The sequence below is a fragment of the Phragmites australis genome, chromosome 9 (assembly GCF_958298935.1).
Source record: "Phragmites australis chromosome 9, lpPhrAust1.1, whole genome shotgun sequence".
Taxonomy (NCBI): domain Eukaryota; kingdom Viridiplantae; phylum Streptophyta; class Magnoliopsida; order Poales; family Poaceae; genus Phragmites; species Phragmites australis.
Genome location: NC_084929.1, coordinates 8,660,752 through 8,676,349, shown reverse-complemented (window position 1 = coordinate 8,676,349; position 15,598 = coordinate 8,660,752). Strand labels below are relative to the sequence as shown.

At 41.8% G+C, this 15,598-nt stretch overlaps 2 protein-coding genes across 2 annotated transcripts; one reads left to right on the top strand and one right to left on the bottom strand.

Moving 5' to 3' along the window:
- Window positions 1–4,937: 4,937 nt before the first annotated feature.
- On the top strand, window positions 4,938–6,130 carry LOC133929718 (uncharacterized). Its single transcript, XM_062376503.1, has one exon. It carries the CDS (start codon window positions 5,106–5,108, stop codon window positions 5,796–5,798), a length of 693 nt encoding a protein of 230 aa, XP_062232487.1. The 5' UTR covers window positions 4,938–5,105; the 3' UTR covers window positions 5,799–6,130.
- A 1,813-nt stretch (window positions 6,131–7,943) lies between these two features.
- Window positions 7,944–8,297, bottom strand: LOC133927976 (uncharacterized). Its single transcript, XM_062374287.1, has one exon. The coding sequence runs from the start codon at window positions 8,295–8,297 to the stop codon at window positions 7,944–7,946; it is 354 nt and encodes a 117-aa protein (XP_062230271.1).
- Window positions 8,298–15,598: the final 7,301 nt, after the last annotated feature.

The window sequence follows — 15,598 nt, the reverse complement described above, 5'->3', positions numbered from 1 at the left end:
GTAGTGTATCTCCTTAATAAGGTAAGCAGTAAGATGTACCATAATATCAAAAAAGAATGGTGGAAAATACATATCAAGAATACATAGAGTCTCAAAGTACCTTTTTTCTTGCACCTCCAACGACTCTGGACTGAGCACCTTTTGCTCAATTGCATTGAAGAAAAAGCATAGGCTCAGGATAGCCTCGTGAACCTTAATTGGGAGGACGTTCCTAATAGCTACCGCAAGCAGTGAGGCCGTCGTCTCATGGCAATCATGAGATTTCATCATTATGAAATTTATTTTTAGCTCTTTCACCGAAACAAGTCTTGCGATGTTGGACAAGTAACATGAGGAAACTTTCACACTATGCAAAAACTCGTAGAATTCTTTTTGTCTACTTCTTGGAGTGAGTGATAACTGTTGGGGATAGGTGTTTTCCTTTGTTCGTATCATGTGCATGGAGCTCCAGCCTTAAGCACATTTTTTCAAGATCATCTCATGCGTTCTCCTGATCCTTTCAGTTTCCCTTCATTTGGAGCAATGTACCAACCAGACTCTCGCATATATTCTTCTTTACATGCATGTTGTTGATAGAGTGGTGAATATCTAATTTTTTCCAATACTCTAGCTCCAATAGTATTTATTTCTTGTGCCACATTCCTTTTTGTTCGTCATCCTTGGAGGAACGTTTTTGCATGCCAAGGACAACATTGATATTCTTGACCTGATTGTGGACACCTTCCCTGCTGAAATGCCTTAGAGGTAACGCTTTTTCTCTTGTGCCATCGAACTCCTTGTCCATGTTTCGGTATGGGTGCTTCATAGGAAGGAAATGTTGATACCGCATGTACACTATTTTCTTTGAGTTGTTCAACCTCAAACTACATGTGTCATCTAACAATGAGGGCAAGTTTCACCTTTTCTTTTGCTCTAACCTGACAAGTTACAAAGTGCTGGTAGATCATTGATTGTGACGAACAACATGGCGTGCAAGGTAAATTACTCTTGCTTGTACTAATCACAAACCTCGACACATTTCGACCAGAGTTTCTTAAGATCATCGACTAAAGGCCTGAGGTACACATCGATATTGTTGTCAAGTTGTTTCTGTCCTGATATTAAGATCGACAACATAATGTATTTTTGCTTGTTACGAAGTTATGGTGGAAGGATGTAGATCGACAATACAATAGACTATGTGCTATCTGAGGTACTCATGTTACCAAATTGATTCATGCCATCTGTGTTCATAGCAAACATGATATTTCTTAATTCTTTGGCTTACATGCATGTATTTTTTTTATTTCCAGTCCTAAAGGACAAATTATCTTCTTCGCGTTGTAGACACCCTCAGGCACCAAGTTTCCCTCCAGTAGAATATCCCTTAGCAAATCCAACAATGCCTCCAAACTCTTGTCAGTCCAATCATGGGTTTCTTTCAGCTGTAAAAGTTTTAGATCCCCAAATAGTCACATGTATGTCTTCTTACAGTTAGGATAAAGGGGTGTCTTGGAATCTCGCATAAATTCCTGAAATTTAACAAACTCACCACTATTATATTCATCGTGTCACTCGATATCCCGCACCATCTGGTTCACATTCTCCACAAAATTCTGGAGATCATTATCATTGAAACCTAATATGTCCTCGTCCTTGAGATCTTGATCCATATCACCGGGTGTACGACCTTGATCCACATTGTCGGTATGGAGGCCCTGATTATCTCTCCTTCGTTAAGACCTTCCTCTCTATGTTTATTTCAACATGTATAATTCTCTTTAAATCCACACATGACCAAGTGTGCATGAACATTATCTGATTTTGGAAACTTCTTATCATTCCTACAATCGTGACATGGACAATACATTGTTTTTTTACCATGATCTTTCATATCCGCCAAAGCAGCACTCATAAAATACTTCACCATGCTCAGGTACTCCAGACAAGTCCGGATTTTAAGGTACATCCAACTACTATCCACTATCTATAATGTAAAAATATTCATTTTTCATGAAAAATTACCTTAATTTCATGATTAAACATGTGATTAAAAATTTCATACAATTAAACTAGATATATGGCATCTCGCGATAGATTGGACAAACCTAGTATCAAATCTAACATAAATACAACTCACTAGCACTAAGATTTTGGATAAAGATACAAAATGGTTTATTACAACTCAAAACACAAAAAATCTACGAAATAGGGTTAGAGGAGGAGGAAAGAGTGAGATGCAAACCTTTAAAAACCTAGCAACAATTCAAACTTCAAACCAATAAGATATTAGACTCTCTCTAGTAGAACTGAAGAAAATCGCCAGATCTACTATACGTGTAGTACTGTTGAGTCCTGTAACTATTGGGCGTCCACAGTAGCTGACCAGTTCTATAACAGAGCTAAGTCATAAGTGACGGGTCATAAGGTTACCCATCACTTATTACTTTCATAAATGACAGGACGTGATATGACCTACCACTTATGACTGGTCCAGGGAGACCCGTTACCTATAACTAGGATATAAGTGTGATAAGTGACGGGTAATATTATGATCCGTCACTAATCACTGGTTATCAGTGACAGGTCAATATCTGGTTCCAACCCAAGGCTACATAAGTGGCAGGTCGTATAATGACCCGTCACTAAATTGTGTCTCCTTTGTTTATGTTTCACATAGTGTTCTATAACTCTTTAGGCCTTTGTTAAAAATATATGTATGAGCATATATATATAGACACACACACACACATACACATGCATTACCCCAGAACATGTTATTATAGATGGATTTTAAACTCCATCACAGACAGCAATATTGGTTCCGTCTCTGCAAAAGTGTCTGTGATATCTATCTTATACAGACGGCTTCAAAATCATCTGCAATCCACTTACACACAGACGGATTTTCTAGATAACTGTCTATGTGTACTAAGAGTTACAAATGATATTTGTTTAAACCCGTCTGTGAGTACTAAGAGTCACAGATGTGTTTTTTTAAACCCGTCAATGTTAATTGTAACAAACGGGAAAAAGGTCACATAGATACACACTTTATGATTTACAAATTAAACATATTGACACATTGTTCAAAATACAAAACATAGATATTTACATATCACAAAGGTTAAGAATATCACACAAATGCACATCACACAATGGTCAATCAATACCGTCTTCCAAAAAGATAAAATGTTGACATCATGGCGACCCTGTCTTCCAAAAATACGAAAAGTGATCGACAAACTTGGATCGATCGACGTCGTCTTTCAAAAACATGAGATGATAGACATCATCTCAGCCTCCTGCATTTCAGCACAATGTTATCCCAAGCATCATCTTCAATGTACTGCTCGCAATTATCCAAATCTTGATCTACCTTGACTATCTCACTTATGAGTAGAACCAGATTACGTTGCTACCAAATCACCAGCCATGGTTCAGTGAGAACTGGGCGTTCAAGCCTATCTTGCAGTTGACAAAAATGTCTCCATTGTGATGAACAATAATTGAGAAATTTTCATCCGGAAGAATATAATGGAGAACACGATTGATAGAAAAGAAGACAAAGTCCACCTGGCCGAAGACGATGCCAAGCATCCGCGCCTTCGAAGCCACCATAGGGACTACCCTATCCTACCACCTCCTGATTGTCGTGAACTGTATGATTGCAGATCTATGACGAAAACAAGGCTCTGCTATCAATTACACAGATCGAAGCAATGAAAACCTAATAAACCCTAACTAAACTGCGATGGAAACCATATGATACTCACCTCGGTGAAGTGAAAGGGATTCGACCCCCGCCGAGATCTCACTTCTCCGACACTGATAGCAAGTGAGGACGCTTTTCAGTACAGCGGAACACTTGGATATGACAAGTGAGGAAGAAGAACACTCCTTGTCACTTTATATTAAGGTAAGACGAGGGGTTGTGTGTAGGAAGCCAAAAGAGACTGGAGAGATGAGCGGGTTGTGTGTGGGGAAATCCAAAAGAGCTAGGGGAGAAGAGCTATCATATTTGAAAATGTGCATAGGTCTTTTCATATAGATACAGACATATCTTATAAGAAACCGTCTGTAACAGTATCACAGATGGATTTTTCTAAACATCGCCTGTGTCTATATGATAGAAACTAACATATTTATAAAAACTGTCTGTGAGTTTAATCACATATTTACGACTGTCTTGTTACAGATACGTCTGTCTTAGCAACCATCTGATGATATTTTGTTAGTGACAGATCTTAAAAAACTATCTATGGCACACCGTCTGTTTTAACTGATTTGTGGTAGTGATTCACCTAACATGTATTCTTATATTTATTGAGAGAGATTTTTTTTTCTTTTGACATTGACCTAGTCTAGCTTGTTTATTTGTTGCCGCCGCCATTGGCCTCCTTTTTGAATTTTTCATCTTTTTTTATTGCATTGAACTAGCTTAGTCTTGCTTGTTTGTTGCCGCCGCCCTTGACCTCTCCCTGTAAATTTCTCCCCTGAATAGTTGTGGACATATATATTCTCCAAAGTGATCTTTTTGAGACTTGACTTATGAAGCTTTGGAATTTAAGCACTCCACCAGTCGACCTATGTAAATTTCTTGTGTCAATTTCACACACCACAAAATTAAAGGAGCAAGCTTTATCTGTTCATACTCTTCCAAATAAACCACAAAGCCAAGTCAACAATCAACAACAATATAATGTTAGCTGCTATTCTTTTACATACTACTATTCCATTGTTGAGAACTCAAAGAGCAACTAATGGCTGTGTCAATAGTAGCAGTGGTGGCTAAACCCTCAAGTCCAAGCAGAAAAAATATATACTAAGTAACTTGCACTAACCCTTCCTTCCATACTAAGTTGTGTTTTGTGGGGGGGGGGGGGGTCCTTTGCAACTTTTCCTTCCCTTAAATACCTCCCCCTCTCCTCCCCCATCCTACCATTCCATTCCATCAACCCAAGCCTTCTGGCTAAGCTCATTGAGCTAATCACCCCTCAAGCTGTAAGAAATCAATTAGCAGCTCTCGCTGATCTCCCTTTGGACTGTCAGGTTGATAACTCACATTGTGCAGACACATTGATCCTCGGAAGAGCTTCGAATTCTGCTTCCCACAACTGTTACTAATGGATCTCGCAAAGACGCCGGCGCGGCGGCCCATGGAGCCAGGTCTCGGGCGGCGTCTGTGGCACGTGGTGCTCGCCGTGTGCCACATGCTGCGCCGCGGCCTCTCCCGCAAGCGCATCATGATGGACGTTCACCTCCTCCTCGGCCGCAGCAAGCTCGCGGGAAGGGCGCTGCGCGGCCTCCTCGCCCACCCGGCCGGCCACGGCCACGGACAGCTCGCGGCCAACGGCACCTCGGCGTCCTCCTCGCTGGCGTCGTTCTACGGCCACCCCCGGGAGGTGGAGTTCAGCTGCACCACCACGCCGTCCTACCCGCACTACGGCCTCTTCACCTTCAAGGGCCGCGGCCGTGGCGCGCGCGGCGAGTACGGCGGCCTCGACGCGGCCGCGGTGGCACGGGCGTTCGAGATGCTCAGCGCCGAGGTGGAGGCAGGAGGGGGCACGCCGGCGGTGGCCGCCAGCGCGGCAACAGCGACGCCGTCTCCCATGGTGGCGTGGATCCTGGGCCGCAGCCCCGCGGGGGTCCGGCCGCTGCGCGTCACCGACTCGCCGTTCCCCGCCATGCCGGAGGACAGCTGCGGCAACGAGCGCGTGGACGCCGAGGCCGACGACTTCATCAGGAAGTTCTACGAGCAGCTGAGGATGCAGCCCTCCGCCGCCACGCCGGAGTGCCAGATGCCCCGCCGCGGGTAGCTAGCCTAGCTCCGCCGGCTGGCCGGCTCTGCGGCGGCTTTGGTGATTTGTCCGTGACGACGTGCGTGTGGGCGCAGACGCCCGCGCTTGTCTTGTGTCCGTGGTTACATGCATGCATGGGTCCCCCCCCCCCCCCGGCCCCCAAAGAGAGCAATAATGAACAATGCTTGGCCCTGTGCGTGAATTGTTTTACCATGAGGATACCCGCATCTACCGATCGGTTGTTGTTTTAGTTTGACATTCAATTTGGGATAATTTTACTGCAGAATTTGAATGGTCATGAATCCACGACGGAGAGTCAATAGATTTGCGCATTGTTCATCAACTTGTTCAATTAATCCACAAGTTATTTTTCCACGCCAAAAAATAATCTTATTTTGGCGTAGTTTTATGTTAATTATCGTCAACATTTTTGAACTAAGAATTCAGCAATTAATCGTTTCGAACCAAGATATAGTTCGCGTGGCATGTAAATTAACAAGTTCTGCGCATTTAGGCCTTTAATGAACTTTTCCCCCTTAACGCGGTGACGTGCAATACTTTGCTGCATGATTCGAATGTTCCTTTATTCCTTGACCGTAAATCCGGCTCAAGCGAGCACCGACGCTAGATTACCTGCAATAGGGTATAGCTAGGTCATTGCCAGTCGTTTGATTCTTATCTTGATCTCTGAACAAGGATCAATGGAGTACCCCTGCCAAGAAACAGCTAGGAGGATACCATTTGTCTCCGATGCTAAGCAAACGTGACCTTTTGCTCAAGACAACCTGGGGCTAGCTACAAAATTATTATTCGAACAAAGCTTTCTCTCCCATGCATGCATGTCCTCACTTGCGTGCATGGCAGCCCTTCATACATAGCTCATGTTTGAACGTCACTAAGGTAGTACATTTCAAATTAAGCTGAATGTCTAAATTCTAGTGTGTTTGCTCTTTATGAATCTCAGAATTTTTTATATGCCGTAGTCTAAATTAAGTCCTCAATCGGTATCCCACTACAAAATACTCCATCCTATTGCAAATGTAGGTTGTTTTAGACTTGTGTATAAGGATTAAGAAAGTAGATCAAATGACCTTGTTGCCCTTTATTTATTCCGCATTGGAAAAGATAACTCATTCATTTGTGAGAGTGGTAGTATTTATTAAACAAGGGTAAGACTGGAATAAAAGAGAAAAAAATACATAGAAGTTTGAGAATGACTTATATTTAGAGAATAGTTGAGGAGGCTAAAACAATCTACATTTACAACCAAAGGGAGTAACCGATAATTCCTGAGTGTAGCATTACAAATAGCCGACGGTACAGTACATTTGCTATTCATTTTTTGGTATGCTATCAGTCTTGTTAGGAATTATTTATTGGTCCTTTTTTGCTAAATTATCTTCACCCACAGCAAATGTTTGGCCACTTGAGAAAAATGCTAAAGAAGAACAATAATTGTCAATCACATGCAAATAACATTTGCGAATGGTTGGATATCTTGAAGAAGCATCCTTTAATTTACAGTTCTTGAAAGTCCTAACTCCAATTTTCAAATATAAAATACAGAAAAAATAACCTTTTTTCACAAGACAGCTCACCTAGCATTACTACATAAACCGAATAGAAGACCAACTATCAGTACCAATTTAGTACTACTACAAAAATTAAGGTATCACTGTCGGGTCATAACCTCCAACAGCCAATAAATTATTGAGGCTATTGGAACCGATTGTGATACCCTTTATCAATATCAGGTTCATTTCACGAACCGGCAACGATACATCACTACCAGGTTTGTGGCAAGAACAGATAGTGACAACGAGTATATCATTGCCGGTTCATGCCACAAACCAGCAGTGATACGGGGCATGCTTCCAGAGAGGACATGTTGCCCATGCTTGGAGATGTAAAATTTAGACTAAGAAGGTAACTAAAAAAATAAGGTTTGAACTATACTAAGAAAGATCATCAGTTAGTACAAAAGAAGGCCCGGATTACACAAAAACCTCCATACGAATTGCAGAAGAGATATTGAGCCTATGCCTCTTCGTCGGTGAGCCACATAGGATGTGAGCGTGGTTGATGACGAAGGTTCTGGTAGCACCACTGATCATCATCATCTGACATCGATGATGACTTGTCTATCTCCTTCTTGAGCTCCTCTTAGTTCATGTTGTTGTTGTCATCCTCCTCCTCATCCGTGCAATCATCATCCTCGGTGTTGGTGTTGTCCTCATCGTTGGTGGTGTCCTCCTCCTCGTCGGAGCCCTCAAGATTCACTAAGTCCTTCTCCTCTTCCTCCTCCTTTGAGGAGGAGTCATCGGCGTTGGCATTCTCCTCCTTCTCATCATCCTTGGAGGCATCATCGTCCTTGATGCCAACATCCACATCCAAGATCAGCGCGCACAGTGGTGGAGTGCCCTCCAAAAAGTGCTCCAAATTGTCATTGTTGGCCTCCTCCTCATCAGAGGAGAGGTCATCGGAGATTGCCTCATCCATGTTGGAGGAGGCTGCCATTACATCATCATCCTCCAATTCTGGTGGAGACCACACATGGAGAGGAGAGTCTAGAGCGATAGGTGGTGGCGGTGGAGGAGGAACAAGTGAATGATAGTGCAGAGGGCGGGGAGGGCGCGTGGAATGGAAATGAAGCCACAGGTGCAATTTTATTGGCCGATTGAGGAAGACCAAGGGCTGGAAATGAAGTGGCATGTACGGAAGACAAAGGGCACGCAGAAGTTATATAAGGACCTTATAACTGCTAGTTCTAGTGACCAACTGGCAGTGATAGTCTTTAACTACCGGTAGGTCACTAAAGCTGGTAGTGATAATGTTACCCATATAACTTTAATTCTCTGCCTTTCTTTAACACTTAGTCGCCTCCTCCACATCCACGCCGCCATCAACATCTTTGACCTCGTCCACCCAAAGTCATCGCCCCGGCCTCCTCCTCCACACTCACACTGCCACCAGCCTCTTTGACCTCGTCCACTCAAAGCCACCACCTTGGCCTCCTCCTCCACAATCACGTCACCGCCGGCCTCTTCAACCTCGTCCACCTGAAGCCGCCGCCCTATGCCCTCCACCACCCTACTTTGGTTTTTTTTCATACAATCAGTCTTCAACACCTTTTATTGTGCATATATAAAAGCAGTATGTGAGCAGAAACTATATTTGAATAAAAGATATCGATTTTAGTTAATTGAAAATAGATGGATTAGAGTTGACACAAGAAGGGTGGTTAAGTTAAATGATAATAGATGTAGCTTGCTCTTATTTTTTATGAATAAAGTGCACAATAGCTTACATAGACCTATGATAATTATGTACTTATATAGTTGAGGGTAATTGCATGAGTCAACATTCCACATATTCTCATTCATTCTTTCTCATATTCTATGAGGTGTGGAACAAGAAGTCCTTGTGTTGTTGCTTTTATGACTTCGTTCCCTGAGCTGAGGCCCTTTTTTTTTATTATGTTGTTAGCTTATGATGATAAGGTAAAGGGTGGGCTAGGATGAAGTGGCTATTTTTCATCAATATCATCACTCTGAGTCTTCTCTTTGTAATCATTAGATGATATATTCATTGAGATAACAAAAATAAGGTGTAGAGTGATGATAGAGAGGTTATTTTGCTTGTGCCACTTATGAGTCCTTATGTTTGTGCCCTAATTTGTGGCCTTAGGGAAGTTCATGTTCATGCGTCAATGATGATAGTTGGTGTCTGATGAGGTTTTGGGGTGACATTTGAAGGTAGTTATGTTTAGGTAGTACAAAGTACCTATACATTGTTATTCCAAGTATCGTCCTAAAATTTGGATCATAAAATTTGAGGCATTCCTTTTTGTATGTTCCATTGTTGTTGTATGTTAAATTTCTTTTATCTTTAAACATGCAAATGATGAAAAGGAAGATCTACTTTTCCATATATGTGAATGTAGCACGATAGACATGGTTATTACACATGCACCTTGCACGTATTTTCGTTATCCCTGTCGAGTGTGTGTTCAATTGTATCAGTTCAAGATTAGCCACTAAATTTCCTTTGCCATACTTAGGCTCCATTTGGATAGATTATGACGGTTGAATTTTGGTTATTGGCTTTTACAACAAATTTTAGCTTCTCAGCACATCAAAAACTAGAAAAGCCCATCTTAGCCTGCTTTTTAGCTTATAGTTCATTTTAGCCATAGCTGCTTCCTCAGCCAGTCAAAAGTCACCAGAAGTCAGGACTAAAAGCTAGCCACTTAGACAGCTTCTAGCTTTTTTCAAAAAAAAGCTAAAAAAAAAAGCATATCCAAACAGAACAATAGGATTAGCCACTAAATTATATCTAGAGATGGCTCATTTCACCTATATGCACAAATTATGTAATGACGGAGACAGGGTCCTCCTAATTGATACTAATATATGTAATTTTACATATCAATACCTACTTTATATTTTTATATAAATGAATGATGAAACCACATGTGAATGATGAGCTATATGTGAGGCAGAAGTAATATGTGAATGATCAATTGTATGTAAATTATATGTATTGGTCTTTGTGTGGAATTATCACCGACAGTTTTAGCTAGAATTGATAGTGATAGCTCATTATCACTACCGGTTAATATCATGAACTGACACTGATATCCCTTATTACTGTCGGTTTGTAGATTAAACCAGCACTGACAGTGATGATATCATTGTTAGTTTTAGCTATGAACCGACGGTGATAGTCTATTTATTATTGTTGGTTGCAGGACCAGTAATAATAATCTCATATTATCATAGCTGATTGTGTAGTGCCGGTTTTATAGTTTCTATAGTAGCGTGGATTCTGTTGCCGATGATAAGAATTCATATATGTCCAGGGCAGGGTTAAAAAAACCTTATGTGAAAATGTTTTTCAAAAATAATGTCGTTTGCATCATATTCTATAGGGAGAAAGTTTGAAAAAAAAATAAAAAAAATTGAAGCGTGCGGCTCAGTTATTAACTCACGTTAAGGAAAAGTGTAACATACAAAAACATATTTTTCTTGTATAAAATGTATTTTAAGAGAATCTTTAAAATTAATTTCACTTTATTTAGAGTTTTATTAAATTCTCTATGATTTTTACAAAGTTCACAAGCATAAAGTGAATATGTTAAGAAACAGCACTGTAATTAACTTTTTCATGTCTACTATTTTTTTCTACGTAAATCATAGTATAAATAAGCTAATGAAAGTGGTTTCACTAATTTTTGAGGTGTGATGGGTCAGTTATGAATTAATCTAGTCGTAACACATTTACACAATCATGCATGTTACAATAACTAATTCATGAGTTCATGTATTTTTAAAAGATATAGGATCATGTAAGAAGACTAACAAAATTAGTTTCATGATTTTTGGATTAGCAAAGAGTAAACTATGCATTTAACTTGGTTTAACAAATAAAATTTCTCATAGAAAAATTTGAACTTTTTTATGAGTATAAATACTTTTATCATGTAGATCATGTTACAAGGAAGCCAACAAAATCTGTTTCACATGATTTGAAGCTCAGATGAATTAGTTATTGTTTTTACAAGGTTGAGTCCTTTTTTAGGTTTTTTGTTGAACTGCGCTGAAATTCGATAAAACCGCTCGATAAATCGAGAAAACCGAGTGGTTACCGACCCAAACCGCTCGGTAACCGACCAATTCAAAAATACGGGAAAATCGCTCGGTAACCGACCCAAACCGAGCGGTTACCAAACAGCTAAAATCACGATTTTTTTTTCCAAAATTCAAATTTTGCCAAATGAATTTTCTCTGAATTTTTTCAATATTTGACCGGTAACCGCGGTTATCACGCATTTTCGGTTACCGCCGGAGCTCGGTAATGTAAACCTTGATCCAGGGTGTTCGGGTTTATGCATGTTTGATGGTTAGATCAGTACGGAGAAACGAGGTTGCCCAAGGCATGCGAAACCGCACATCCCACTGCGATTAGGTAGCCTAACCCGAAGTCCAAGTACAATTTAGACCATAAATTAAACAAAATAAGTTTTGATGTTTCAATTTTTTTCGTGAACTACAAAATTTTCTAATTTAGATGGACAATTTCAATATCTTACACCTCTGTATTCAAATTTAGACTAGCTTTGGTGGTGAATGCAGAACTCAACCCACAAAAGCCACCAAAAGCACCTCCCATTAGCATGTTTTTTCCCTATAGATTATAGCATGTATAATTGTATATAGGCGCACGAGCTGGACATGCACGAACGTACTGGAGCAGGCGTGCTGCGTGCTGCCACGGCTTTTTTTTTTTTTTCTCGCGCCTCTAAAGCGAGACAAAGCGACCGGTGCTTTTATTTGCTTTTGTCTTTGTTGGCTTTTGGTTAAGCACCTGCTTCTTTTGCATTAGGGATGGCAGCCGGATCCTTGTGTTCGGGTCCCTCAGATTTTATATCTGGATGCATTACTACAGAACGATACTGTATAAATGGGTGGAAACGTCTTTTTACAGGCGTTTGGTGCACCCGCCTGTGACAGAAGGCCTGTGAAAACCAACGGCGCAAAAGTGATCGCCTGGATTTCCACAGGCGGTTGTCTTAACGAACCGCCTGACAGTTCGTTAAGACAACCGCCTATGGAAATCCATTTCCACAGGCGGGGTCCACATTAGCTGCCGCCTGTGATATAAAGATTTTTACAGGCGGTTCCGTATGAGAACCACCTGTGGTATGTATTTATTTAAAAAATAAATAAATAGAATATATTTTATTCCATCCAGATTTCACACAGTTTCAATAACAATACGAATAACATCACATATTTCAACATTTAACACAAGTACAACAATATTTACAACATCACAAGCCTATATAGCTAAGAGTCGTTGTCCCACACACAAAGTCTCGGATAGCTAGCTAATTCGCCTCCACGATCAAAGAATCTACCGTTCTTGTGGATGACTTCGTGCATAATAAATCGGCACATGTCACGTTGGATATTTTGGATTTCTTTATCAGTGAGAGCTTGGTTGGCACATTAGATCATCCTTGCCTGGTTTGAAAACACACTAAAAGAGTTAAAATACTATTGACAATGGAAACATAACCAAATAAGAATGTGCAGGCGTAATGATGACTTACGTCCTCAAGGTTCTTGTGTACCTTCCGTTTATCCTAAGAAATTCGCAAACATAGTATCCACAAAGAACGGTATTGAAACCTTCCTTGTGGCACTTAAAAAGAACGGTATTGAAACCTTCCTTGTGGCACTTAAAAAAATGCAACGTATTCGTTAGTTCAATAAAACTATTCGTCATTAATAGTGGAATACAAGAATTAGAAGTTGTGTTAGTACCGGAAAATATGTACGGACTGTCATCGCATCCGGCCTGTCTGTATCGTGTATCCCACCTTTCATTACATACCACTTGTAGGCCATATTCGAATATCAACAAGTAATTATCAATTCATAAATAATGTATAAGAATTTTAAGTATGGGAGATTTTCTTTACCTCTGTATAACGTCAATGAAATCTTGGTAGGATTTTTGTTGGAAATCGGCAGAGTCAAGGACCACGATTCTGCTCGACTTCGGCATCAGCATTATACAAATATAGTGATCGCTACATGAATACTTCTGTTAGATTCTTGATCGATCAACTAAGTTGAACACTTATGTTAGATTCATAATGTATCACACTTACTTAAAGTTGTAGGGGGCGAAGATGCAATCCTTGTCCTGCATTTCAAGCATAGCCCTTCCTACGTAGGTTGACATTTCAAGCCTTTTTGTTTTGGTTGCTTCTTTTATGACCCGTGCTTTATCCTTTTTACTCTTCCCCTTAATCCTAGAGTCATCAGTCCTTATGTTCACGATCATGTTTGGCTGGGAAATTCGTTGCGGATCAAGGAATCCGACATGCCTCTTTAACTTATCCGCATCGTTAAATTGCATCCTACAGAACAAATCAATAGTCATTAGCTTCTATAACATATATTGGTACATATATGAACGTAGAGATAGATTGTTGGCACTTACAGGCACCACACGCTTATGAGATTGATGTCAAGTTTGTCGAGGCGGAACACAGCGTGCATGTCCTTAAAATCCAACATGAGGTAGTTGTCTCCGCTTAGATAAACGTTAGCGGGGACAGAAGCAGTGATTATGGAGAGGCCCGCACAACATGCCCTCATGTACCATTCGTGGAATTTCCTCATCTCTCACGGACCTTTCTGGAGTTGAAATGATGGCAGAAATGGCTTGCCATGCTCATATTTTTCGGGAACATCCAGTGTAGGCACGAAATCTATCTGTGAGGTACTTAATGCTTTGACGATCTCTTTCATGAGATTGCCCTTCGCTGGAGATTCCTGAGCGGATGATGCCTTTGCTTTTGATGATGTCAGAAGCCACCTCTTCATCGGATCAGGTATCTCAATCTTCTCATATGGGGTAATCATTGTAGGAACTCTCCGATGCTCAGGTGATGGATGTGCCGGAGGCAGAGACGCCGGAGTTAGAGACGCTGGAGGCGGAGGTGCCTGAGTTGTAGACGGTGAAGCACGATGCGAAGTTGCCTGCGGCGGAGATACCAGGCGCGGGGCGACCGTGCCTTAGGCGGAGAGGGTTGGCACGGGGGCTGAGGTGCCTGAGGCGGAGTGGGTTGGCACGGGGGCTAAGGTGCCTGAGGCGGAGTGGGTTGGCTCTGAGGCTGAGGTGCCTGAGGCGGAGTGGGTTGGCTCTGGGGCAGCGGTGCCTGAGGCAGAGATGCAGGGCCCTGGGATAGGCGGGACGCTGGCGCTTGTGACTTCTGACAGCTTACTATGATATCCCGTCTGGGCCACAAAATGAAGTTTCCAATGGCCTCATCGAGAATCTCAATACCCTCAGGTGCGCTGATTTTGAGCTTGTACTTCCTGAAAATCGGCTGCACCGAGTCCACTTGTACCTTGGCGTAACCTGCCAGAATATCTTGACTGTGAAACACACGGCCTGGAATGGCCTGGCCAGTGGCAGCCTCGACAGTGAAGTCTCCCTTGCCGACCGGAACATGAAGAATGCAAGGGGTAGCCTCTTTGATTTCAGCCACAGGATATCTCTGGCTATCGAAATGTGTGGACCCGACGCTGCTCCGAAATCCTGGGCTGGTTGGTTGCTCTATCAGCATTAATGCCGCCCTTTCCTTCTCCTTTTCATTCCACATCTTCATGAATTCGACCTTAACCTGTTCTTGTATCTGTTCCTCTAGGGTCTTCTTATATCTATTTCGTGTCTTGTACTGGCCCGCATCGTTTGGGAACCCATGCTTCCAGCCCACTTTTGATCCGATGCCTCGAGTGCGACCCGGGTGTTCTTTGTTCCCCAGGGCCTTGGTAAGCAGGTCATTCTCCCTGTCAGGCTCTAGAGACCCTTCCTTAGCAAGCCCTTGGATGGTCTGGGTCACCTCCATGGTCTCGGGGCTATTGAAGGCTAAGTCCCCAGACTCGGTTCGTTGTGACCGAGCGTAGACCTAGTTCCTGCTTCGCTCGTCACAATTTTCTAAAGGGTTGGGTTTCCCAACCCGGGCAGCCTCTTCTTCTTGCCTCCTCCACTCAGGAATTTTGGGGGCGTACCCAGATGTGCCCAGGTGATGGTAGTGCTTATTCTTCTTCGCAAGTTGCTTGAACGATTCACCCAGTTTGATGGCATCAGGTGTGGTCTTCTACCTAACAAACTCTGCCCATTGCTCTGGTGTAATTTTTCTGTATTTATTAAAGGGTACCAGATTCTTCTTCACGAATTCCTTGTTGAGCTCACTCTTTCAACCCCAGAAGCTTTTTCCCATAGTTTTCAATGCATTC